Consider the following 25443-nt stretch of genomic DNA (forward strand, 5'->3'; position numbering starts at 1 on the left):
GGATTAGTTGCAACTCAGAATCTCAAAGCCGGCCAAATCATCCTCACTGAATCTCCCATCATTCTCTATTCCACTTTCCCTCTCTTCTCTGATTCATCTTCTTCTTACTGTGATCACTGTTCATGTCAATTTTACCAGTTTCAACCCCACACACAACACACTGTTTCATCATATTATTCATGCCCCTCTTGTTCGCGCCACCATTTCTGTAGCCAGAAATGCCTCTCTCTTGCTCTCAAATCCTCTCATTCTTCATGGGTATGTCAGGCCCTGTCTTGTCTTCGAGACTCTGGTTCAGAGCTTCTTCGTCAATCCCATGAACTTCAAGTCCAGGCTCGTTTCGTCGTTGCTGTCTATAACCTTTCCCTTCTTTCCCCTTCCAGTATTCAGATCTTGCTCTCTCTTCTGGGAACCCCAGATGACGCCATTGTTAAAGCTTCAAGCTTTCTCCACTCTCTGATTTCTTCTCTGTGCCCACCACCTCAGAATCAGCTCCCTGCAGAACTCACAGCTCAACTTATGGCTAAAGATAGGCTTAATTCTTTCTGCTTAATGGAGCCATATTCCCCAGATGGTCCTCAGAGATCCATCAAGGCCTATGCTATATACCCAAATGCCACTTTCTTTAACCATGATTGTCTTCCCAATGCATGCAGATTCGATTACGTCGATGATGGTGTTCCTGGAGATGAACACAACACGGACATTGTGATCAGGATGATTGAGGATGTTGCAGAGGGGAGAGAAGTGTGCATAAGCTATTTTAGAATCAATAGGGATTATTGGACGAGGAAGAGGATCTTGATGGAAGATTATGGGTTTGTTTGTGGGTGTGAGAGGTGTGCAAGATTGAAGCCAACTGGGGTGTTGATGATGATGATCAAAGTAGCGGATTGCCTCATGATTGGTTCCTACGGAAGTATGTATGTGATAAGAAGAACTGTTCTGGCACACTGGCTCCTCTGCCTCCAAAGGATGATGATGGGCAGTCTAATGTCTTGGAATGTAATTTCTGTGGCGATTTAAAACTTGAGGGTGCATGAATTCTCAAAAGGCTCCAACCTCAATCTTTATTGTTATTTCTTTTCCTTGATTTCAATAACTGAATCGTAATTTATGTAATTCACCTCACATAGTGGAATATGACTTGATATTTCAATAATTGAATAATATATATATTTTTCACTTCTATTAGATTAGATCTAAATCCTTCATAGAAGTGGATTTCTTATTTTTATTTCACCATGCATTTAATGAGAAATCATCTAATTTTTCTTTTAAATCTAACTTTTTAACTCAATATTAATTAATTATCAACCAATATAGCATCAAATCATCGATCAATATATATAATAAAATTTATATTCAATCGCACTATATGCAAGTAATGGTAAAAACGTGGATTTTTTAAGGAAAAAAACATAATTTAACAAAATCTAGAAATAAGTAGACATTTTTTAATTACAATGTATCGAATTTAACGGGATAGATCTTATATTTCATACTGATTACTACTCAATATAAGACTTAATTGTCGAGTTAATCTTAATTTCAAATATAAAACCTATTTATTATATTTATTAATTTTTTTAAATTACCCTTATTGATACTTCGTCAACCATAATCAAATAGAAGAGAGAGAGGGAATGTTAAAAAAAACTAATTATGGTGTTTTAGAAAAAACATGTCATATTTTTTATAATTAACTAACTTACTTTATTTTTTTAATCTAATCAAGTTAGTTAGATAGGTTTTATATTAAGTACTAGAGGAGTATAATTTATTGAGGTAGATAACTAGATACTCCTTCGATATCTTTAATATAAGACCTAATTAACTAATTTGAGTAAATTAAGAATACTAGTTAAATTAGTTAATATGATATATTTTTTCTAAAACACCGTAAGTATTTTTCTTAATTCCTTTCCTTCCTCTCCTACTTCATTATTACTGAAAAAATATCAATATGACTAATTTAAAAAAATTAATAAATATGTAAAATAAGTCTTATATACTACCTCCGATCCTTAATATAAGATCTTACTTAACTTTTATTTTGATCATAAATATAAGATCTAATCCACTTTGTCTCTCATGTTTATGTATTTTTCCTAAGATAGTTCTTCTAACAATAATAATTCCAACCAATACAATTGATTAGTAAGGATATTTTAAGAAAAATAACACATATTTATTATAAATAAATAATTTAATTTTTTTAATTTTTTTAAATTAGTTAACTAGCTCTTATAAATAGAATCGGAGGTAATATAATATTAACGCGAGAAATATGACTAATGCAAAGCCTAGTCACTGGAGGGTTCTTTTAGGGCCCACATGATGGCCATGTAACGCCGTCCGGATCCGAATATTATCGGGTTATTGGCTGGGTCCATGGAAATATGCATTTCGGATAAGTTCGCTTGATACGAGCCTTTCTAGCGTTGAGTCCCAGCCTTTGTTCATCAACCCGGAAATTCAAGTATCCTCTAGCATTAGAGATTACGATTCATGAATGAACAAATGAAGAAATTGCAGTGAATCCAGCAGCTTTGTTTTTATTCCAAGCAGAATTTTTATGGTAGTAAATTAACCTCTTGGTAAGCTGATATTTGCGATTCTTGCATCAGTTTCATTCCCTTCGCCCCCCGTTCCTTTCACTGATAAGAAGCTGTTTTGCGTGGACGTTTGTGTGTTTCTCTTTTTACTGTATCTCTCCAAACATCTGAGGTTATATAGTGTGTTAGCAAGAGCGAAGAACTTAGATGGAAAGGGATTTTCTTTGAAGCATAGAAGCGGAATTGCTATTAATATTTATCATTTTTTTATAACTCGAGATCTATATTTCGCTTTCTTTATGTGTTCTCTTGATCTTGCATCCGATGTGAAGGTATGCTGACAAAAGTTAGGAAAGTGACCCAAAAGATATCCCATAAATTTATTTGTCCCATAATCAAAATGCGGGGTGGAAAAAAAAAATCTTTCTGAGTCGCTTAGTCGTCATTATAGTGTGCTCCTAATTCCTTATGTGAAGGGGATATGTTATTATATGTCACCATAAAAGAGGTTTCCTAGATACTACTACTCATCGTTGACATGGAAATGGGACGTCTTTTGTGCTACAAGAATTATGAGTTTCTATGAATATATGTAGAAGAATAATTAGCTAGATTGTTTCAAATTGCAAAACGGATTTAATTTGACCTTGTCTAGAACTGCCTTGTCACTTTCCAGGGTTCCACCTTTTCCTCAGTGGTACAGATTAATTTTTCATCGAGTAGATAGAATTGCAGCATGAGAACATTGGGCAGGGAAAAAAAAAAAAGGAAAGAATAGTGGTAGATTGTTCCTTATTCCTTTAGTTGTTAAGTTATAATTCTAATCTCCTCCAAATCGTTCGACAATATAGTCCTGCTGGTGCACAAGTAAATGCTTCTGGCTTTTAAGCTGAAGCAAGTTTTGGCTTGTTGCCCATTTCACTTCAAATGTTTAAGGACATGATATGGCCTTGACTGGGGGAATATCTTTCATTGATTGATCTTTGGGCTGGTCTCTATTGCTTGTTTGCCTAGGACTTCAGATGTTTGAACAGGGTTCTAGTTCAATTATATATACATATATATTCATAGTTCCTGATTTGGTGAATTATTTTCCGGTGACCATCTTTGCCACTTTAAAGTTAATGTCATTTGATACATTTCTTACATATTAGCGACTTATATGCGAAATGAAATCTGGTACATATTTCTGACTGAATGTTTAAACATGGTATAGCAGTTGAAAGAAGGCCACTATTTTAGCAATAATATTGCATAGGTTTTCTTATTTGGTTGAAGAAATGGTTTTTTTTTTTTTGGTTTATCTTTGTTCTCAGGTCATTATGATTATAAAAGGATTGTTTGGAAGATGTGAAAGGTGGAACCCAGTTCATCCAACCTATGGAACATTTTGGGGGATGGGTGTGGGCATTGGCTGTGGTGTTGGGTGGGGTCCAGGATTTGGCCCTGAAGTGGTGGGCTATGTTGGAGCTGGCTGTGGTGTTGGATTTAGTGTAGGTATCACTCTGGCTGGCTTTGGTATAGGTCTTCCTATGAACTTCTGTCAAGCTCCTTATCAAGGTAAATTCCTAAAGAGTTAAAATATCAGTCGCTTTTTGTAGTTGTTACTTTATCCACAAAAAGTTCTGTATTCAAGAGTCATCCTAACCGGACCTCTTTCACTTGATGAATATGAAAATCTTGTGCATTTAGATTTTGATGTTCTTAATCTTGTGCGCTTGGAGATTAGAGTTTTACCTTTTCTCCTTTTTAATCTAGCAATTATGGCAAGAAGAGGCTCTGCATTGGAGTCAGCACATTTCAATGGTTTTCTTTCTGGAAAACATGTTGCCGAGGATAGCTGGAGTGGAATTGTACGTGGTGTTTCTTACTTGCAAAGAGAAGCCACGGAGAAATTGTCTAGCTTTAGGCAAAGGCAGTTATTGATCAAGGGTAAGGAATTTATTGATTTTTTTTTTTTTAAACTTTATTTGCTAGAAGAACATACTTCCTTTACTTGCGACTTCTTCAATTTATGTGTATCTTCTATTACCTGATTGTTTGATTTTATGCTTGCCTTGCAAAATTCTTCTGTGTAATTGTTTTTCCTTTCCTTCTCTGTTATTTGTTGAGCTTATATAGTGTTAAGCTTGCATGTTCTTAACATACCTCTTCCCTTCGGGGATTGGTGCATGCTAATCTGCCTATTGCAAGATCAAGTAACTTAAGTAATAAATTTCAATCACTAAATTGATTATGTGTTGTACATCTGTCGATATGATTCCTTTATTGGAATCCTTCCTTACAAGTACTAGTGATAGTAATTGTCAATGGAGTAACATATATTTTATTCGTTGGACTACCATATTGGCATGTTCCATGTAAACTAAATAGCTGGATCCAATGATACGAGTGTTGCACATTACACCCCAGAAGCTTTTGTCTGTATTAACTTGTGTGTTATGACTGGTTTCATGTCGCTTGGCATAAATAGAACCTCACCGTGAAAAAAAAAAAAAAAAGGAGAAGAAAAAAAGTTGTGTGACAGGAACAAGTGACAGATGATCTTCTCGTAGTTGCAGTTTAAGATCATCAATGTTAACGAAGAACTACAAATCATGTGCATATGATGAGATAAAGGGAATTTCAGACAAGATCAGTTTTTTAGTTCCTTTGGTATGTGAATTTCCCTAACTGAAGGGAGATCAAATTGAAAGACCTGCTTATTTGCTTGCAGGAAAAGATTGATGGCTTCTGCAGCTGCCAAATTTGTAGCCTTCATTTCCCTTAGCTGCTGAGGAGGAAGTAACATTGACAACCTTCAATCTTTCAGAACGAGGCTTTGTACTATAGAATGTATTTTGGTCTAGTTTTTTAGAGAAGCCGCGTGTCTTTTTCTTGTTCTTTAATTGGTTCATGTACATAGAGTTTACTCAAATCATTTCTGTATTTACCTATTTTATAATGATTATTTCGTATGAGTTACTTTCCTACTCAAATACCGTAAAGCAATAATATCAACACAACAACAAATCCCCTAAGGGTTTATTATTACAAACAAAGCGTGTTTTGGGGATTATTTGTAGAGATTGTTCTACGAACACAGGCTAAACATCATTCTAAAAAGTTTCATATTTAAAGAGATTATTCATGTGGTATCTTTTGTAAAATACGAGTTATCTCTAGATAACAGGTCATGCGTCATCTTTCCTGCATAACTGCCTACTTTGCATCAAAGTTTTACATGACTCGTGAGAATTCCCAATCAGGGTATTTACGAGGTTCTCGCACTGCTTCCCGGATATGAAGCTCAGGGCCACCCTGCCTTTAACAGAGAGTCCCACCATTATTAATTATTACCCTTAGTCATCAGAAAGGACAATGCCTTGTTGTGTCTTGCAGGTTCCAGAACCAATCACCCAGCTTCACAGCCTCAAATAGCTCCCCATCGATAATGGGTTTCTCGTACTTCGGGTGATCTTTTTTCAACAATCCCCTGCTCCTCTGCATTTTCAGCTTTTGTTCTAAGAACCCTGGTGGGTTTGAGGATCAAGAACGGCACTAAAAGTCAGAGAAGAAGGCTATAATAGTTGATCTTCTAGCACTGTGTTTGTTTGAAAGGAAGCAGGAAAAAAAAAATCAGGAAAAAGCGCAAAAGGAATGGGATGCAAGGACTGAATATGCCGTGGACGAGTATGGCTAAAATCCAAACAGACAAATGGGGCATATCATGTTCTCTTTTTGGGAAGGATTATTTTGGTCCTTTGACAAAAAGAAAAGTGCCACTCAAATTTGACTTGTTACTGTCTAGTTGGGGGTAGCCTACGACCCAAACGTGCTTTGACTCTGCTCTCTAACCACCATTCAAGCCAACACTGTTCATTGGTAAATGCTAATTTTACAGTTTTACTGCCCCACAAGGTTTTACCAGAAACTGAAACTTAGTTCGTTTTACCTCCTTTAACTTTTGCATAAATTTCACATAATAAAATATTAAAAACACCATCTTTACTCTTTAGGCAATTCAAATCTTTTATCGGCTGATATGCATTATTGGCTTATTAGTTCTCAGTTTCAGCATTGGTTTGACGTCATTCCCCCTTTATCAAAAGAGAGAAAAGAAAACAAGGAAAAAGGAAAGAAACTTTTTGCATGAGTTTTGCAGCATTATTATTATTATACATGACATGGCTGTCAAAATACATGCCACGAAGCTTGACTGCCACTCTTACGAAAACTAGATTTGTTTTTTATACATTTATTTTACATATAATTTACAAATAATGTAATGTATAATTTTATATCATTCAAGATGCATTTCTCCTTCTACATAAAGAATAGAATACTGAACCTCATTATTCATATCAATGATACTTCCTTTAATTCAATCATGATTCAAGAACGCCTTTGGATAAATTAGCACCCAAAAGATATTAAATGTCATCCATAATGACTATTTTAAAAGAGACGACCTTGGCCAAAAAAGGAGAGACGAGATTTCTTTTGCGATCAACGTCATCAACATCAGTTTAAAACGTCGAATTTGTAACAAATCATTCCATATTCAGACACCATGAGTATTGATAGTTTATTTTGAATTTTCTACATAATGCATAGAAAAATATCTAGTTTTTCCTTAAAAAAAAAAAAGGCAACTCCATGCTGAAAGATCGGTTTCTAGACCTTAATTATTTTTATTCCTAAAATAATTTATAAGGCGAAGTAGAGAGAAGTAAAAATGTAGTAGTAGTAGTAACAATAATAATAAATAATACTCAACTTTAGAGATTGAGCCCCACCATTTTAATTTTATTTCTCTCTACTTCCCATAATGAACTAATTAAACTCAATTCTATTTAATGCCGATGCGTAATCAGGCAAGAGGTTTATATGCGCAGAAACCATAGAAATTCAAAAGCAGAACTGGGCCACAATAATCTAAAGGGAGAACAAAAGGAAACACAAAAATTCAATAACAAGACTAAATCCCAGTACAATAAATTAAAATTAAAAACCCAAGTTACATCATTAAAATAACAGAAATCCCTCAAGTAAATAGGAAACTGTGAAATAAAACCACAAATATGGAACTTGGGAATTAATACTTTGATTCCTCTAATATCAGCAATACTCAGTCTGAGAATTCTTCTTTCCAATGCCTGAGGAATTCTATTATATTTATTCAAAGCTTTCTATGGTAACTTACAGGGATCCACAGCAATCAACATTGACATCTGGGTTGCCATTAGCATCCTTATTTGGTCTGTACTCCATCACAGGTGAGCCAGACTCCTTCTTCCATGGCCAAGCATTGATCAGAGTCTGAGGGTTCTGATAGTCCTGTTTCAAACAACCAGTTGAACCTAACTGGCCATTGAAGACGAGTTGCTTGGATGACACGACATCAATGTTTGATGCAGGCTCAGTATCCGGCATCGCTTGCAGTTGAAAACAGTTGTTAGCCATAACAGAACTTTCACTTGATTCAGAGACAGCGTTCGAGGAAATGTGAGACAGTTGAGACCACATGCTGTCTGAGGAAGAGTCAAAGCCAAGATACCTCACATTTCCTAGGTCTTTCTGAAAGAAGTCATGCTCATCTACTTCAGATTGCAGCCCAAACCTGCAAAGTGGTTAGTACATAACAAGTTGCTCAATTCATATTATATATATATATATATATATATTATAGAAACTTGAACAAGATGCGACATTCATCAGCCACAAATAGTATTGCTTATTTATCAAACACCGTGCAATACATGGGACCCACACTCATCATGAAAAATAAATAAAACACGAAGAATCAGCTAAGACAAGTCCACAATAGTTTAAAGGAGGGGGAAGAAACGAAAAAAGCATATCACCAATCAGATTTTTTTTTGGGGGGGGGGGGTGAAATCAGCAGCTTCATTCAACAATCTAAACAGCGATTATACTGGGGGAAAGGATTTCACCGAGCTAACAACCACCATTGTTAAAGTGTCATTAGATCATTGATAATGAATAACATAAAATTCTCTCTCCTTCATATCCATGTCCAGAAAATTTTGCTGTGATGATTTTGCAAATTAACATCACAAGAATACTCTAGACAATGTCGAGAACTGTGTTTCTCTTGTCCCCCAAAGCCCATTTGTTAGTTCTAAAATGAAATGTCGGAGTTAAAAGCATTGCAAGCATGAAACTAGATCTCTAAAATCGAGAAGATTCTACCTTTTGAACACAGAAAAAGAGTTGTTGTACAAAATACAAGACCAGCTTCAACGCACGAGCTAGTTTACTTACTTCTTACTCTTTCCATCCCACGCATCGCAATGATCCACACATGTGAGGTAACTTGGCATTACAGCTACCACACACAACAAGTCTATAAGATAATAATAACTTTGTCCCTGTCATAAAAAACATCATTCACACAAACAAATGACCACTCCAAAGAGAGTCTAGGACTCACTGCAAGCATGATATGACACCATAAGTCAAACACCAGAAAGACAACACTGCATGCACACAGCTCAAACAATCACAACACCAACACAACATGAAAATCACAATGGTCCCTTCAGACTATGCTCTCACGTCACAAGAAGCTGTACTGTTATCATACCTGTACTCTTTCTTGTTCATCTCACTGGGAAGAGACTCAATCTGAAGCTGTGATACGTTGTTTCCAAGGCTTAAACCCTCACGAGTGCCATTTGTGTGCAGAGGGAGGCTGGGAAATGAGTTTCCACAACCACTTCTGGTCCCACCACTAACCTCCGAAGACTGAGCAGGAGGATGAGCAGCTTGTGATGCTTCCACAGGCTTTCTTGAACGATGACGACGGCGAATCATATGTCGCTCACAGTACTTAGAATCTGGGTGTGCGTCTCTCGAGCACCTCCATTTCTTACCGTCGGTTCTCCGGCACCTTCCCGGCTCTGGGTCTATCTTCTTCCCGAAATAGGAGCTATAACCCACTTCAGGACCGGAAAAAAAAAACAAACAAACAAACAAACGCAGAAAGACGATTAAGTGGTAATACTGGGCAGAAATTAGGGATTTGGAACAGAAACGAAGTGAAAAATGCAGGGGTTAGAGGGAGAAGAAATTGGGGGTTTTGTTGGCTTACGAGCTGAATGAGGAACCGGCATCAATTGGAGGCTCTTGTGAATCGGAGCGAGAAGGTCAGGCGGAACGGATAATCCGGCTTTGAGATACTTAAAGATAAGAGCTTGGTGTTCGAGTTCCTGCCACTGCGCCACCGTGAACGGCGGTGGCTGGAGTCCCGTCCACATGGCCGGCGGAATGCTCATTTCAGTGTGCTTGTTCCGCTGCTGCTGCTACTACTAGGAGTGAAAGCACAAAAAGGGAGCGATTTGATTTCAATGACATAGACAGAGAGATCATTAACTGGAGATATATAGGAAGGAAGATAGAGAGAGCGAGAGGCAGAGACAGAGAGAGAAAGAGGCGGTTACCTCGGAGTGGGACAGACAGTGCACGAGTTCGGCCATGGTTAGGACGTAGAAGCGATTAAGGAAGTTCAACAGTAACTGAAGAGGTTTGCTCTAATCGGGGCAGCCGCAGTATGTATGCTCGTGATAAGAAACTATGGTGGGCCCGGTGGAGATGATTTTTTTTTACAGGAAAAAATTTTTTGTTTTTGAAAATTTTGAAATTAAATTTTCCTGTTCCGGGAAAAATGACAAATAAAGAATATTGAAATTAGAATATCCCAAAAGAGAAAAGTTATTCCCAAATTAAAATTTTAAAATTAGTGAGAAATAACAAAAATATCCTTTTATTTAAAAAAAAAAAAAGATTCAACCCCTCGCTAGTGACAAGCCATCGCCAGCCACCATCGGTGACCAGATGTCGGTGCCAACTGGTGAAGGTAAAATAACCATTGAGCCATCAATGATTTCTTAACCTTATAATGCAAAAATATATATAAATTGACTCTTTTACTGTAGCTCCAGTTCGCGACAACACTTCATCTAAGAATAATAAGTCTTGATTGAGAAATGACAAATCTAAACTTGATATTAATAAAACATCTTTTCCTGATACATAACAGAAAATAACGTGTTTCTTAATTAAAAACGACAACAATTTATTTGGGAATGACATGTCTTAATTGGGAAATGACAAGTTTAAACTTGAGATTAATAATGTGTTTTTTTTAATGCATAACAGGAAATAACATGTGCATTAATTAAAAATGACAACAATTTATCTGGGAATGACATGTCTTGTAAAAACACCCTGTTAATCTCAAGTTTAGACTTGTCACTTCCCAATCAAGACATGTCATTCCTAGATAAATTGTTGTCATTTTTAATTAATGCACATGTTATTTCCTGTTATGCATTAAAAAAAACACATTGTTAATCTTAAATTTAGACTTGTCATTTTTCAATCAAAACATGTCATTTCTAGATAAATTGTTATCATTTTTAATTAATGCACATATTATTTTTTGTTATGTATCAAGAAGAAATGCTTTGTCAATATCAAATTTAGACTTATCATTTCTCAATCAAGACTTGGCATTCCCAGATAAATTGTTATCATGGATTGGAATCACAATAAAAGAGTCTTTTTTTTTTTTTGTACATTATAAGGTTAACAAATCATTAGTGATCTAATGGTTGCCTTGGCTCAAATGACCCAGAGGTTTTGATCCCACCCCCACCACTTTCCTTAAATAATTTATCACATGGCGGAGGAAAAAAACTTGTCACCCAACACACCAGTGCCCGATGCTAGCATCCAATCGCTCGTGGTGGCTGGCAAGGACTTGAAAAAAATTTTCAAAAAAAAAAAAAAACAAAAGGGCATTTTTTGTTATTTCTTCTGAATTTCACAATTTCAATTTGGGAATATATTTCCTCTCTGTCATTTTTAACCCTTAGCTTCCTAAATTGGAATATCATAATTTTAAGTTTTTTTATATGTCATTTTCCCCTTTTTCGGCATGCATCTAGATTGACAACAAATGACTTACGGCCCGTTTGATACAATGGAACTAAAGCTGAGGAAGCAAAAACAGAAATAAAACCATGCAAGGCTTGTTTGGGATCAGGATTTTATCAGTTCTTCAGTCATAATTTACAAAATATGAGATAAGTATATGAGAAAAACTTATCTCAATTTATATGAAAATGTTTATAAACAGATAAAAATGAGCCCGTAACTCGTGTTTGGTGCTTGGAAACCCGATTCTTGATGAATCTTCCACTAAAATCGATAGAACTCGCTTCTATCGCACCGTCCAATTGTTAAAATTTTCCAAAAATCAAATGTTATTTGTTATTTTTACCCTTCAAACCTCCCTCGTTATAGGTTTAAGATGGAGTGAAGCACATTTATGACGATAGTGACAGTGAAAAGAGACGATGTTCACGACGGTGGGAGCATGCGAAGACAGAACAAAGAGGGGGTGAGAGGGGGCGGAGGTGGTTGACCCACTGCGATGGAGGAGATGATAGGGCGGAGGTCATGGCTGAGATTTAAAGGGGAAGGTCAGGGATTGCAACTGTTATTCAAATGCAGTAGTAAGGGCAAAGGTCGTGGTCACTTTGACAGCATGAAACAAGACACTTTATTTAAATTGTGAGTCGCGACTGAGCTGAGTTATTTGCGATCAAGGGTTAATAGATGACAAGAAGAATGTGACGAGGCAACAAGAAGATTTAGGAGGTGTTTGGGTTAGAATAAAATCATGGTTTTAAAAGTGTTTTTACAATATACGAAATAAATATGTAAAAGAATTTGTCTCGATTTGTAGAAAAGTGCTTTTGAAAAATACTTATGAGATTAACCAAACATCCCCTTAATCTAGTTTTGCTAGCATTGGCTTTGTTTTTTGTTAATTGATTTTAGCCCTTCATGCTTTGACTGACGATAGTTGTTTGGAAGATTTACTATCAAGTTTTAAATAGAAAACATAATTACTAAAAAATTTTAGTAACAACAAACAACCTATAATAACAAGTTTTAGGTTGGTAAATGATAACTACTTACTTGTCATTAGAACTTATTAATATTTTTTCTTGAGACATTATAATTCTCCCTAATTGTTTCTAGAATAAATAGAGAAGTCTTTTTTTTTTGGGGAAAAAAAAGACATGTTTAAAGAGAATATTGTTTCTATTATAGTTTAACAAACAAGATTCTGTTTATTCATTTATTAAAGCAGTTAATATAATTTTTAGTCCTTCAAATCTACTCTCATTTTAATTTTAGTCCATCATATTTCAAAATATTTGGTTCCTCAAATTTATTTTCATTTAGAACATTAGTTCCTATAATTTAATAAAAACCTGAACTATTTTATTTTTTTAGGAACCAAAACCTATGATTTAAAATTTAAGAGACTAAAAATTATATTAACCATTGATTCAATTTGGTTATTGTTGAACGTTGATTCTGCTTTGGTTTTCTTTTGGCTACGTTGGTGTTGAAACTGTCGATTGTGACTTTTGTTTGAAATTTGGGCGTGTTTTGACTACGGCTTCTCATGGTGTTCTAGTCACAGGGTGGTTGTTCGTGGTGGTGCAAGACGGATCCGCGTTGGGTGCTCATGAGTATACTTATCTGATCTAAACGGTTTAGATTTAATTTTATTTTTATTTTTTTAATAGTCATATAATAAAAAATAAAGATAATCTGTACCGTTCAGATCAATCCCAGTTGCTTATTAAGTGATAAGCACTGGATGAGCACCGAATACGAACCCAAGATTAGGGCTGGTAATACTGGCCAACCCATGGGTTACAGGTTGGCTCATGGCAGGTTGAGCCTGTGGCGGGTTGGGTTGAAAATGCTCGTTTAAAGGCGGGTTGGCTAACCCGACAAGATAGGTTGACTCGCCAACCCGCCAATATTTATTTATTTATTTTTTGAAGTATTTTTTTACTTTTTAATACTTTTTTCTTATATAATATTAAAAAATAATAATAAAATTTTTGTTTTTCCTTAAAATATCTGATTAAAAACACCAAATAAATTATATAGGTATTCTTTTTTATTTTTTTAGATAGGATATAATATATAATAATATAATTATACTAATTTAAAACATTTTAAAAAATAAAAAAAATAAATGTGGGTTAGCCCATGGGTTGATAGGCTAACCCGTGACGGGTTGCGGGCCTGATAGTGCGGGTTAAAAAGACTTGTTTATTGGCGGGTTAGCTTTTGGCCAACCCTAACCCGTCATTTTTTACGGGTTGGCAGGTTGGACCCGCGAATTTAACCCATATTACCAGCTCTACACAAGACCCAAGGTGGAACAAAGAGAAAAGTTTTCTTATGAGGGTGTTTTAGTCATTCTATATTATAAATACTACTCCTCCGGTCCTTATTATAAGACCCCATTTAATTTTTTATTTGGTCCTAATTATAAGATCCCAATTCATTTTGTCTCTTATATTTATGCATTGTTTTCCAAGATAATCCTTCTAATAATGATAGTTTTAGCCAATATACTTAATTAGCAAGGATATTTTAGGAATGACAACACTTATTTATTATAAATAACCAACTTAACTTACTTCCTTAATCTCCTCAAATAAATCAATTGGGTCTTATAATTAGGACCGGAGGAGTATTATATTTTAAAATACTACTTTCATTTCTTCAGGTTTGTTTTTAAGTTCGCTTTCTTCAAAACTACTTTCCCGTGATAGAGGTAGGCTCTGTCCATCTTCATACACATATATACGCAATAAGGAATCAAATTTTGATCACATATTTAAGAGACGGGATTATTTATGACAGAGTGCATCCTTAGAATCTGATACGAGCTTGCACCACCTCCCATTATAAATATAAAAACTAGATAAGAGGTTTAATTTGATTTTAAATATATGATCTTAATTTATTTTGTTTTCAGATTTACAATTTCTTCTTTAAACTATTCATATGATTGCTTATAACAAAAAAGTTCCTTTCAAGAGATAGTTGTAAACTTATAATCCAAGTGATTAGAAAGGATATTCTAAAAAAATATTTATTATAAATAACTAATTTAACTAATTTTTTAATATACACAGATTAATTATCTCACTCTTATATTAATAATTATAGACAGGGAGCAGTGACTAAAATCTTGTGAAAGGTTATAAAAACGCACTCTTTAGACTTTAGACAAAAGCTAGTAGAAAGATATTTGTGTTTTCTTTGGTTGCTATTGCTTACTTTACAATGCATAGTTTACTTCTCCAAAATTTGGGATTTATATTTTGTATTGTAATTTTATTTTTCAATATTCATTTAGAAATATTACAAAATTACTGGCAAAAAGAAATATTACAAAATTCTTTTTTTTTTTCCTGGCCAACTACAGAATTCTAAAAGCACCACTCACGTGAACATGTTCAAATTAAAATTTCAAATGGGAAGGGGTTTGTTGCATTGCACCTATCTTGGATTTACTTTCTGAGGTCCATGTATTTAATAATTGCATTTATTATTTGCATTGGGAATTCAAGTTAATTATTTGGCAGCACAAATTTTAGTTAATGTTTTAGAAAGTTGACTTTGGTTAATTGTTCAAATTCACTTCCTCAAATTCGTAACGCTTTAAAGTAATTATTGCATGCTTCAAATTCAAGTAATGGCATTTATTTCATATTCTAACAAGGAAATACTTTAACAAAACTATTCATTACACTTGCTCCTCGGGGCGTCAAACCTAATTTAACTTTAAGAAAAAAAAACTTATTCATAGATCCCAAATAAAAAAAAAACACGTCAAAAAAGGAAAACCAATTAAATATAAATAGGTCTCATAAATTTCATTTAATAATAATAAATTTTTAAACTTTCGTAAATTTTATTTAATACTAATAAATTTCAAGGCTTTAATATTTAAAAGTCAAACATTCATTATAGAAAAAAGCGAAACTTCTTTACAAGTTGGCAAAAGAAGAAGAAAATACCAGTCATGCTGTATCATTTACAGGTCACATTTGACAACTTATAAGTCAAACTTGTACTCCTTTCTAGTCATTATTCCCTCCATTCTTATATACAGGTAACAACTGATAAAATTGAGCCGATAAAATGTTGTTTCAAATTAATTAGAAGTAATAAGTATTAAATAAATATAATTTTTTTTCAAGTATATTCTTATTTATAAAGATAATGAATAAGAAAATAAATGATGGATAATAAGCAGGAAGAAAAGCACAGAGAGGCATGCGATGAACTAGGGGTACAAATAAAAAAAATTGCATTAATTTTTTAACAGACACACAGTGTAAGATGTTAGTACTTATATATAAGGCCAGTCCAGGCGCTGTCCACATATATAGGACCGAAGGGATTATCGGGCATGTTATAGAAGAGAAAATATTTTTATTTTATTTACAGGGTACTGAGAGAAATTTTTTATATAGATGTATAGTTTTATCCTTCATTATTAATATTGTGTTGATTTTGTTTACATAAACTATAATGCATATTAAATATGGATAGAGTTAAAAAATTATTGAATTTTAAATGAGAGTTAATAAAATTTAAGGTTTTTTTTTATCTATATAAAACATATTGAAAGTAACTTATAAATGGGATAAAATGAGTATGTAGGCACACACAAGCCATTAACATGAGAGATATTGCAATGAAAATATGAAAACTTCTCCCATCACATGCATGTAGGACTTAAAATCACTTAAAATAAGTTAATCTAAAAATTATAAAAATCATAAATTTATTTTATTTTCAGACCAAGTGAATAACTTAAACATTTCTTTTTAATTCTGATGAGGTGATTTACAAGAAAACTCAGAAGAAATAAATATTAAATTTCTTAGGACTCTTTAATATTAAATAAAATTTGGGAGACTTATCTATATTTAATTTTTTTAGGAGCAATTTATAAATAATGTTACCTTAAAAGCCAAATAAAACGAGTTATCAATGTATGTGAAGTTCAATATGGCCATGAAGTAATAACAACAAAAGCGTCTATGATGCGGAGCGTGACTAGCGATCATGTCCATTATGAACCAAAGGTTTTGTTTTCAGCAACTTATGACTTCTGTAATGAAGTCCTGTAAAAAGTTTCAAACAATATTTTAAAATTAGTTTTCTTCCCCAAAAAATAAAAACTGTATAGTTTATAGGCAGCGACATGATAGAGGGAAGAAGGGAAAATGAAATATGGGACCGAATAAAAACGGTATTGACGCCATTGTTGTCAAACTCAAGAGTTAACTCTCCGAGTTTAATGTTTTTACGTTTTTAGCAAATAAAATCGTGTCGATTCACTCTTAAACCCGTGATAATTATAAACTCAGTTAAACTTACGAGTTCATTTATCAAGTTTACTATTTTTACGTTTTAAACTTACAAAATTATGTCGACTCGCTCTTAAACTCGTGCTAGATTTTTGGATTTGATTATGTTTAGTGATTTTATATATGAATTTTATAGAAATTTTTTTATTGAATGTGATAAATTATGATCATTGCTGGATATAATTTTAATTATTTAAATTTAAAATATATTAAAATGAAATTGTTTTTATTTTTTATATTAATTATTTGACATGTACTTTTAATACCAGTTTATTAATAAAAATAAACTCTTACGAGTTTACGATTTGAGTTTATCTCATTCTTACGAATTCGTTTAAACTCGTGAGTTTGACAACCTTGATTGCGTTTTAATTAATACTTTGAAAATTTGTTAGATAAGGATCTTGGTTTTCTGCTGATAGTTTTTTAAATAAAAATCTGATTTACAAAAATGCACTGTTAAAGTTATAAATCATAAAAAGCTCAATTGGAAATGGAAATCCCGAAGATTAAGTTGAAAATTGTAAAAACCTTAATGTAAATAGTGTCGAATTAATAAATTATTTTCGCGCTCATTCGTTCGGCATTTCCAACGCATATATAGTGTTTTTCCTGCTACATTTTTAAAACTGTCCAATGAATATTAAAAAAATTACTTTTTTTTGGCATCGACAGGAAAATTAATTAAAAACGCCTTTAGCTAAGATTTCTAGTATTTCCTGATTCCATTAAAGCACTTCATAATGTTGCCAATTCATAAAATATTAATCATCCAACTTTTGGTATTTTCTAAAGAGGCCATAAGGCTATTGATGCGTGGCATAGAACTTAGCTTCTAAGCACATTTCAATAGAGTATGATACGTGTATTGACTGCATGTCTTGCCTGCATATTAGAGTTTTTTTCTTCTTCTGTTTTTTTCATAGGCACACGTATTCTTTATTAAAAGTAATTCTATTCGAAGTACCGTCAAACATTAAATATGAAAACTTCTTATAATAAGGACTCAGACCTTAATTTATTGTGTTGTGAAAGATTAATGCATTCTACTAATTAAATCCAACCCTTATTGGTTATAAATTGTACTGTGAAGGATTAATGCATTCTCCTAATTAAATCCAACCCTTATTGCTTATCTTAGAATTGATAATAGATTTGAATTAGGGATTTCAATTAAGTGAGATGAGAAACACGATGACTCAGTCATAATACTAGGAATACGGGTTAACTTTATAGGATCGCGGGTTTAAACGGACCAGTTCTGCATGGCTAAAATTTCAGAAATATTCCATTTTGTTAGACTTGGCTATTAAGCTGATGGGTTCAAGACCAACCCACGAGCTTTCTAGTAGTTTAAGAGAAAATACAATTTTTTATATTTTTCACATGCTTTATAAAAAAAATGAAAATAAAGCAATCAAATTATTAATAAAAGACATAAATATGAATAAAATTAAGTTATAAATATAAAAAATATCATATTTAAATATCTATCAACATCTAAAAACATTTAAAACATCCAAGAGAATAACATCCAAAAGTTTTATCAATATTACAAATATGCAATAGACAAACAAAATACAGTTATCAATTTTTTGAAACTTTGTCATCACTATCATCGATTACTCTTTTTGTGAGTATACTTTTCTTTAGAGCAAAAAATATCAAGTTTTTTTTCTTCATAGAAATTTCACTTTTATATTTTGTTGTCTAACTATTATTTTACCTTAGTTTGAGATATATTATTGTTGAAACTCATAAATTTCTAATTCAAATTATAGAATCACAGATTGCATAAGTATACTCTCTTATCAAATATATATATTTTGGAAATATCAACACATGTGAGATATTTTTAAAAAAATTAATTAAACAAATTATGGTCTAAGACCAAATAAATTAAACAATTTTATGAAATTTAATTTTAAAATAATAATAATAACTAAATATTTGAAATATCGTTAACAGTTAAAAAAATATTAGCATTATAAAAAAAATTAAAAAAATAAAAAGTTTATAAAAAGTCCTCAACTCTACAAGGTCAATCCTTTTAAATACGTTCCCGTTTAAAAGAAAAAATTTAATGCCCGAACCTTACAGTTTTCCGGCTTTGCTCCATCATTGAGTAGTTGATTCAAAACGTTCATAAAAAAGTTTTTTAAGATGTTCATGAAAAAAGTATCTAAGTTTTCCCCAACTTTATAACTTTTGGCAATTAAGAACTGGTTAGTTATCGTTGGCCAAAAAAAGAAATTGGTCAATTATCTTCTTCTTAGGACTTGTTTGGGTGCCCTAAAATTATAGTTTGGGAAGCAAAACCATGGTTTGGGTGGATGATATCACCCAAACAGCATCAATTTTTGAGAAATAATCTGAAATTATGGTTTGGACCAAAACCATCGTTTTGGAGCCCAAAACCATGGTTTCAGGAGAAGTAAATCCATTCTGCTTCTGATTCAAATTAGAGAGTATGATTGTACCTATCAGAGTAAACCTCAACAATAATATGATTTTAACATCCCTCAATTATTTTTTTAAACATATTTAATCTTATATCTTATAAATATATATACACATATTAATTAATTATTAATTATCTTATGTATTAGTATTAATTATGTTAGTAAAAATAGATATTATTTTATTCCTTCAAATTAAAATATATCATAAAATCTATATTTTATGTAATTTATTTAACTTATGTCTTTTTTAGTAATTTGTATATATAAAAAGTGCTTGTGATAACAACTATCTAAACACTTTTATTTTTCAAAGTCATTTTTTTCACAAAATCCATTTCTTCAGAATCTATTCTCTAGAAAGCTATTCTCCAAACCATGGTTTAGTTTTATCCAATCACCCTTTTAGAGAGATTGATATATGGTGGGATGCTAAATATAGGCATATTTTTTTAGGAGGAATTCAAACATTAAATTATTATATTGTGAGGGATCGATTTTTTTTTATTAGACTCAACTTTCATTGATTTTTATAAAATAACTGGGAGGCTATTAAGTCCCTTATAAAAAATGGCCAGATATATCTAAGAGGGCCCTTCCTACACACTGGCCATGTGCTCTATTGTGAGATTCACACGTTATTTCGGTTTATTGTTTACCGTTGTTATTTTATTTTCCGCTGTCAAAAGGGCAAAGGCATGCGAACGCAATCCATTCGCTTTTATTTTTTTCCATAAACTGAAAAAAAATGATTAAAAGAGTTGCTGGCATATCACAATCACGCTATTTATGATTCATAATTTGTTATAATTACATATTTTATGCTAATCACTATATTGTTCACTCATTCAACAAAGTTATAATACCACATCTGATGCTTAATATAAGAACTAGTTAACTAATTTAAATAAATTAAAAAAATTAATTAAATTAATTATTTGTAATAAATAAGTATTGTCTTTTTAAAAATATCTTCGCTAATCAAGTGTATTGGTTAGAAATACTTTTATTACAATGATTATATTAAAAAAATAGATAAATATGAGAGACAAAGAAGATTGTGGTCTTATATTTAAAACTAAAATAAAAATAAAACAAACTCTTATATTAAGAATAAAATGTAATATTATTTATGTAATCCAACTGTTAAATTCTCCATTAGTTTTTTTTTAAACAAAAAATTCTCCATTAGTTGAATGATTTTTACGCCCTATATCGGCTATAATTTTGCTCACTTAAAAATTAATTTCTGATTTTTAAATTAAGGAAACAAGCCTTAAGTCCAAAGATTTCCCTTTCCTTTTTCTTTTTTTGTTTTTACTTAACAGACAATATCTAGCTGGATGCCGCCCAAGGACCAAAAAGGCTTATCACGGCCGGCGCTTCTACACGTGGGCACGTGGCAAGTACAAGGATTGCCATTCAAATATTGATATTAAAAATTTTAAAAAACCAAAATCGAAACTTACTTTAGCGAGCTTGAGATCTTCTAGATTCATTCCTGGATGAGATGTTAGCTTGGTCCTTCAGCTAACACCCGAGTGGTATCAGAGCCAGCACAATCTTGACGGAAGTGATTATGAAATTTTTTATTTAATTTTTTAAATTTATAAAATTAATTTTTATTCCCTTAATTTTTTTGGCCATAATTTTTATTCCCTTAATAATAATCCTGTTAATCTCCCTAACAACAATTGTTAATTCAATGAATTTAAATAATAATTTTGTAATTAAATGTATTATGTTAATATTTAATTTAAAATTTGTCAATCGAAAATATTTAAAATAAACGCAATAAGATATTGTCCAAGTTAAACTTTTAAAATATAAAAATATTATTATTTATAATATCTCCATAGAGTTCCTTATATAATTAGTTATACTAGTATTTTTTAAAAATTGCGACAAAACTCTCTCTGTCAAGGTGTTTTTTTTTTTTTTGGGTGAAAAGTCAAGGTGTTTTGTATTCTAATAAATTTGACGTAATAATTCAGGGACAAGCCTAAAAGTCACTATAAGTCTAAAATTTCCCTAGGTGTTAATTCGGTAATTCCAAAAAAGTAAAGATGGAAACTTTTTCTCTGATTAAAAAAGTTAGGAACTTTTTCCTGTTGGGTACCGAGCCAGAGCGAAGACCCGCTGAGTTTTGAGTCCAGGGGCATCCCCGAAGAAACAGACGCGAAGGGAAGAAGCACTCTGTACATATCCTCTCTTTCCCATCCGAGCCATGAGCCTCTTCGGTATAGGCAGGTGGGTGTAAGATCTTAGATTTTGACCAATAATTCATGCTTATGGAGCGCCTTCCTAATTGAGTATTTTTTTTTTGTTTCAGTCTTTTGATTTTGCTTTGAATGGTTATATTCTTAGATGTCCTATGATCCGATCTGCCTTAGTGGGTAACTTTTGTTCATTGCAAAGTTGTTACAATCTGGTGATCTTTTAGCTCTTTCTGGATTTAGTCTAATATCGGAATCCGATTGTATAAATTTCGCCATGTGTTGTAATTCGCGTCCGCATTTTCTGTCTCATCAAAAAACGAATGCGAGTGGGCAACCTCATCTTGTCATTTTAATCAAGAGTGGCTTTTGATTAGACCTTCCAAGTGTATGAAGGATACAATTTTGGGAACTAATTATTACCTCCCATTTCCTGGCTTGTCGCAACCTCATCTTGTTGATTTCATCAAAGATTGGACTTTGCTTAGAAAGGCCAAGTAGGATCAAACTTTGGGTAATCATGATTGTTTCTGATTCTTCCTCTTGAATCCGACCGGCCCAACAAAACTGTCTTGAGTCTTGACTTACTCTCTCCAAAGATGACAATTTTTTTGGGGCCAACAACACAATGTTAGATTAGGTTGAATTACTTTTGTGTATGTCTTGTAGTGCTTGCTGTTGCAACCTCATCTTCTTGTTTTGATTGAGATTGTATTTTGCTTAGACAATCTGGGTCTATGAGGATCAAACTTCTGGTAGTAATGAAATAATGAGTACTGCTAATTCCCTAGTGTGAGCCCTACCAGCCTACCACAATGGTCTTGTCCTATTTTATCTGCAGATATGTTAGATTAAGCTGACCATGCATTTTCAATTTCCAATTATGAAATAAGAATGAGTAGGCTATTTAACTTGTATCATTGCAAATTGTCATTGCGGAATCTGATATGTTGTCAATCTGGAGTTATTTTTGTTAATAAATACAGCCAAGTTTCCGTAGTAATATTCCTTGTCTTCAATAATTAAATTCTAATGTAAAATGTTTGAAGGTCCTCATTTTACATTAATATTCTTACGGAATGTGTCCTTGTTGAGATCCATACAGCCAAACTAATCTGTGCAGCCAAGCTTCCATTGTAACGTTCTCCCTTGAATGTGTCTTTTGAGATCATGACTAGGTGAAGAACACTCATGGTCCTGCCTAGACAAGCCATTTAAGCTCTTATGCTGAAAAATTGTACAGGATATTCCATAACTAAGTATCCATATTATGAAATTTGCACCTGTGCTTTTATAACGTAGGTGCAAAAGTTTGGGGCATCACGTTGCATGGTAATTACTAGTCCGTCTACACCTGGGACTGCCACAATCGCAGCTCAGCATTTAGCACACCACATTATGTCATCTTTTCATAATGTGGGTAATCAAATCAAAAAGATCCGCCATAAAACTTTTCTGTATAGTGTTAGAACTCTGAGGTGATCCAGTTTCCACAGACACAAACTCCACCTTGTCAAAGGTGCCATGAACGTTGTCAGTAATAATAGTGATTCTGTTTAGATTGATTCTCTTCCACCCCTATATTGGTGTGTTCTGCCTTATGAGTTATTCTGTAACAGAAGCCAGCGGACATTCCGACCAAAAAAGAGTGCACCTTCTGGCAGCAAGGTTGGTCCCTTTTACTGAAGCATATTCAGGGACGTGCTCATCCAAGTTGTTGCATATTGTTCATTGATATTGTTATTGTGTTGTTTTGCAGGGAGCGCAACTTAGACAGCACATTGATGCCACATTAGGAAGTGGAAATCTAAGGGAAGCAGTAAAGCTACCTCCTGGGGAGGATTTAAATGAGTGGCTTGCCGTCAACAGTAAATTACATTCTCTCTCATGCTTTATTGAGAACAGCATGTTTAACTGTTGCAGTTTTGTCTTAGTTTATCCCTAGTATGCATAATCACAATACTGACGGAGTTATTTTTACTGTTTCTGGCCCACATTGCAGCTGTGGACTTCTTCAACCAGGTGAATCTGCTCTATGGTACCCTAACGGAGTTCTGTACTCCTGAGAATTGCCGGACAATGTCTGCTGGACCCAAGTATGACAGAACTAATTGATTGCTTTCTTTTAATTAAACAATTATCCAGCATGATATTTAAGTCTTTTCAAAGTTATCTGTGGTGATTTTTTTTAACTATATGCTTATTGAAATCCAGTTAGATGATACTGCCAACCATCCAAGTCTTTGAGTGATACACTTCATTAATTCATTTAGCTGAGATGTGTTTTCCTTACTTGAGGCAGCATGTAAAAAAACTAAGAATGATGGATTGTGTAATGAACCAAAACCCATGTAAACCAAATTTTAAAAGTTATCCATTCTTCCAAGGGCCTTATGATGAAACTTAAAGAAAGCTGGTGCGTTTCCTACTTGTGTTGTGAGCCGAAAAAATCTTTTCTTTTGTTTGGGGGGCGGGGAGGAGTCAATATTTAAAACATCTCGTGACAATTGGAAGAGCAAGATAGTAGCCTAATGATTCTCGCTACATAAAGGTTATAGTAGTTAGAATTCTTTTGGAACACATTTTCTTCCTTGAGTGCAATAGAATCTTTTATACAAGCGTGTACAAGTGTAAGCTCTCTACTTGTGATTTGAACTGTCAAAACACTATATTTCCTTGTGCTTTTCTTGTCAATATCATTCTGTTAATGCTAATGATGATTCCCTCCGCTCCTAGGCCATTCCAAAGTCATCTGTTCTAAAGTTGTGTGTGTGGCTCTCTCTGTTTTCTCACGTGAAAACCTTACAGGTACGAGTATAGATGGGCAGATGGTGTACAAATCAAGAAACCTATTGAAGTTTCTGCTCCAAAATATGTGGAATATCTAATGGACTGGATTGGAGCACAGCTTGATGATGAATCCATATTCCCTCAGAAGCTTGGTAAAGATTGTGTTTTCTTGTTTCCTAAAGATTGGTAAACACTTAGAATGATTACCATTAACTATGTACTCTAATATATGGAATTTTGCATGTAGGTACCCCTTTTCCCCCTAACTTCAAGGATGTTGTGAAGACAATATTCAAGCGATTGTTCCGTGTATATGCTCACATATACCATTCCCATTTCCAAAAAATTGTGAGTCTTAAGGAGGAGGCCCACCTAAACACATGCTTCAAGCATTTCATACTCTTCACTTGTGTAAGTTTGATACTATTTCTGTGCTGATTGGATCTGTTTGTTGTGTGCTGACAATATCATTCTCTCCCTTGTGTGAGCTCCAATAGTCCTATATGCCCTTAGTTTTTCTTCCCAAGGGCTAGTCAGGAACCTCCTTCCTTGGCTAATATTGATCTCCATCATGTTCAAGAAAATCTTTTTAGTTATCGGTTTGATTAGTTAGATACTAATAATTGTCTTATTCATACAGGAGTTTGGGCTGATCGATAAGAAGGAGTTGGCTCCACTTCAGGAGCTTATTGAATCCATAATTGTTCCATACTGAAGAAGTAAAATGGAACATAGGAAGCATAGCTAATGTATTGAATTTGATGAATGCTTATTGATGCTTGACTTAAGAAATCTTCCATGTATGAGTTGTTTAGGATGTGCTGGCATAGGGTCTTATGACTGTAAGTGAAGCTTCATGATTCACAGTTTCACACAACAAACAGGGGAGGTAATGGGGCACCGTTGATGACTGCTAAATATTTCTGCTTTACGTTCCCTACTGGAAAGCTTGTTGACAGAATTTAACTCAGTGTTAGCGAACTGATGATGTAGATATCACTCTGTTCCTGATTAAGTGATTGTTAAGACCTGTGTTTGTCCTTGAAGTTGAACTGTTAATTACCTTGTGCTGCATCAGTTCATGGTGCTTGTGTCTGAGAAAATAGTACACTTAGCGTAAATGCTATCCGGCTACGTGAGTAAC

At 33.4% G+C, this 25443-nt stretch overlaps 3 protein-coding genes and 1 pseudogene across 9 annotated transcripts; 3 read left to right on the forward strand and 1 right to left on the reverse strand.

Annotated features, from left to right (window-relative positions):
• The first annotated feature begins 3 nt into the window (after positions 1 to 3).
• On the forward strand, positions 4 to 1162 carry LOC114718344 (histone-lysine N-methyltransferase ASHR2-like; annotated as a pseudogene).
• Positions 1163 to 2462: 1300 nt separating this feature from the next.
• Positions 2463 to 5536, forward strand: LOC114718337 (cadmium-induced protein AS8). 4 transcript variants are annotated; one of them, XM_028903630.1, is made up of 4 exons: positions 2463 to 2600; positions 3875 to 4118; positions 4317 to 4490; positions 5275 to 5536. In XM_028903630.1, exons 2-4 carry the CDS (start codon positions 3881 to 3883, stop codon positions 5283 to 5285), a joined length of 423 nt encoding a protein of 140 aa, XP_028759463.1. In that variant the 5' UTR covers positions 2463 to 2600; positions 3875 to 3880; the 3' UTR covers positions 5286 to 5536. The 4 variants fall into 4 exon arrangements, with proteins under 4 accessions (XP_028759463.1, XP_028759462.1, XP_028759460.1 ...); XM_028903629.1 differs by having other exon boundaries at positions 2463 to 2581; XM_028903627.1 differs by lacking the exon at positions 2463 to 2600 and having other exon boundaries at positions 3331 to 4118.
• Positions 5537 to 5981: 445 nt separating this feature from the next.
• LOC114718340 (MOB kinase activator-like 1B) lies at positions 5982 to 25361 on the forward strand. 3 transcript variants are annotated; one of them, XM_028903636.1, is made up of 7 exons: positions 5982 to 6011; positions 23132 to 23177; positions 23269 to 23377; positions 23512 to 23605; positions 24318 to 24451; positions 24547 to 24710; positions 24940 to 25361. In XM_028903636.1, exons 1-7 carry the CDS (start codon positions 5992 to 5994, stop codon positions 25012 to 25014), a joined length of 642 nt encoding a protein of 213 aa, XP_028759469.1. In that variant the 5' UTR covers positions 5982 to 5991; the 3' UTR covers positions 25015 to 25361. The 3 variants fall into 3 exon arrangements, with proteins under 3 accessions (XP_028759469.1, XP_028759467.1, XP_028759468.1); XM_028903634.1 differs by lacking the exon at positions 5982 to 6011 and adding an exon at positions 21405 to 21543 and having other exon boundaries at positions 23129 to 23177; XM_028903635.1 differs by lacking the exon at positions 5982 to 6011 and adding an exon at positions 21405 to 21543.
• LOC114718339 (growth-regulating factor 5-like) lies at positions 7477 to 10137 on the reverse strand. Of its 2 annotated transcripts, none has more exons than XM_028903633.1 (4): positions 10004 to 10137; positions 9655 to 9871; positions 9148 to 9502; positions 7477 to 8160 (listed from the first exon to the last, which is right to left on the reverse strand). In XM_028903633.1, the coding sequence occupies exons 2-4, from the start codon at positions 9836 to 9838 to the stop codon at positions 7740 to 7742; spliced, it is 960 nt and encodes a 319-aa protein (XP_028759466.1). In that variant the 5' UTR covers positions 9839 to 9871; positions 10004 to 10137; the 3' UTR covers positions 7477 to 7739. The 2 variants fall into 2 exon arrangements, with proteins under 2 accessions (XP_028759466.1, XP_028759465.1); XM_028903632.1 differs by having other exon boundaries at positions 9655 to 9868; positions 10004 to 10072.
• Positions 25362 to 25443: the final 82 nt, after the last annotated feature.

Source organism: Neltuma alba, unplaced genomic scaffold, assembly GCF_004799145.2.
Source record: "Neltuma alba isolate B1F8T4 unplaced genomic scaffold, ASM479914v2 tig00011831_pilon, whole genome shotgun sequence".
In the NCBI taxonomy this organism is placed as follows: Eukaryota; Viridiplantae; Streptophyta; class Magnoliopsida; order Fabales; family Fabaceae; genus Neltuma; species Neltuma alba.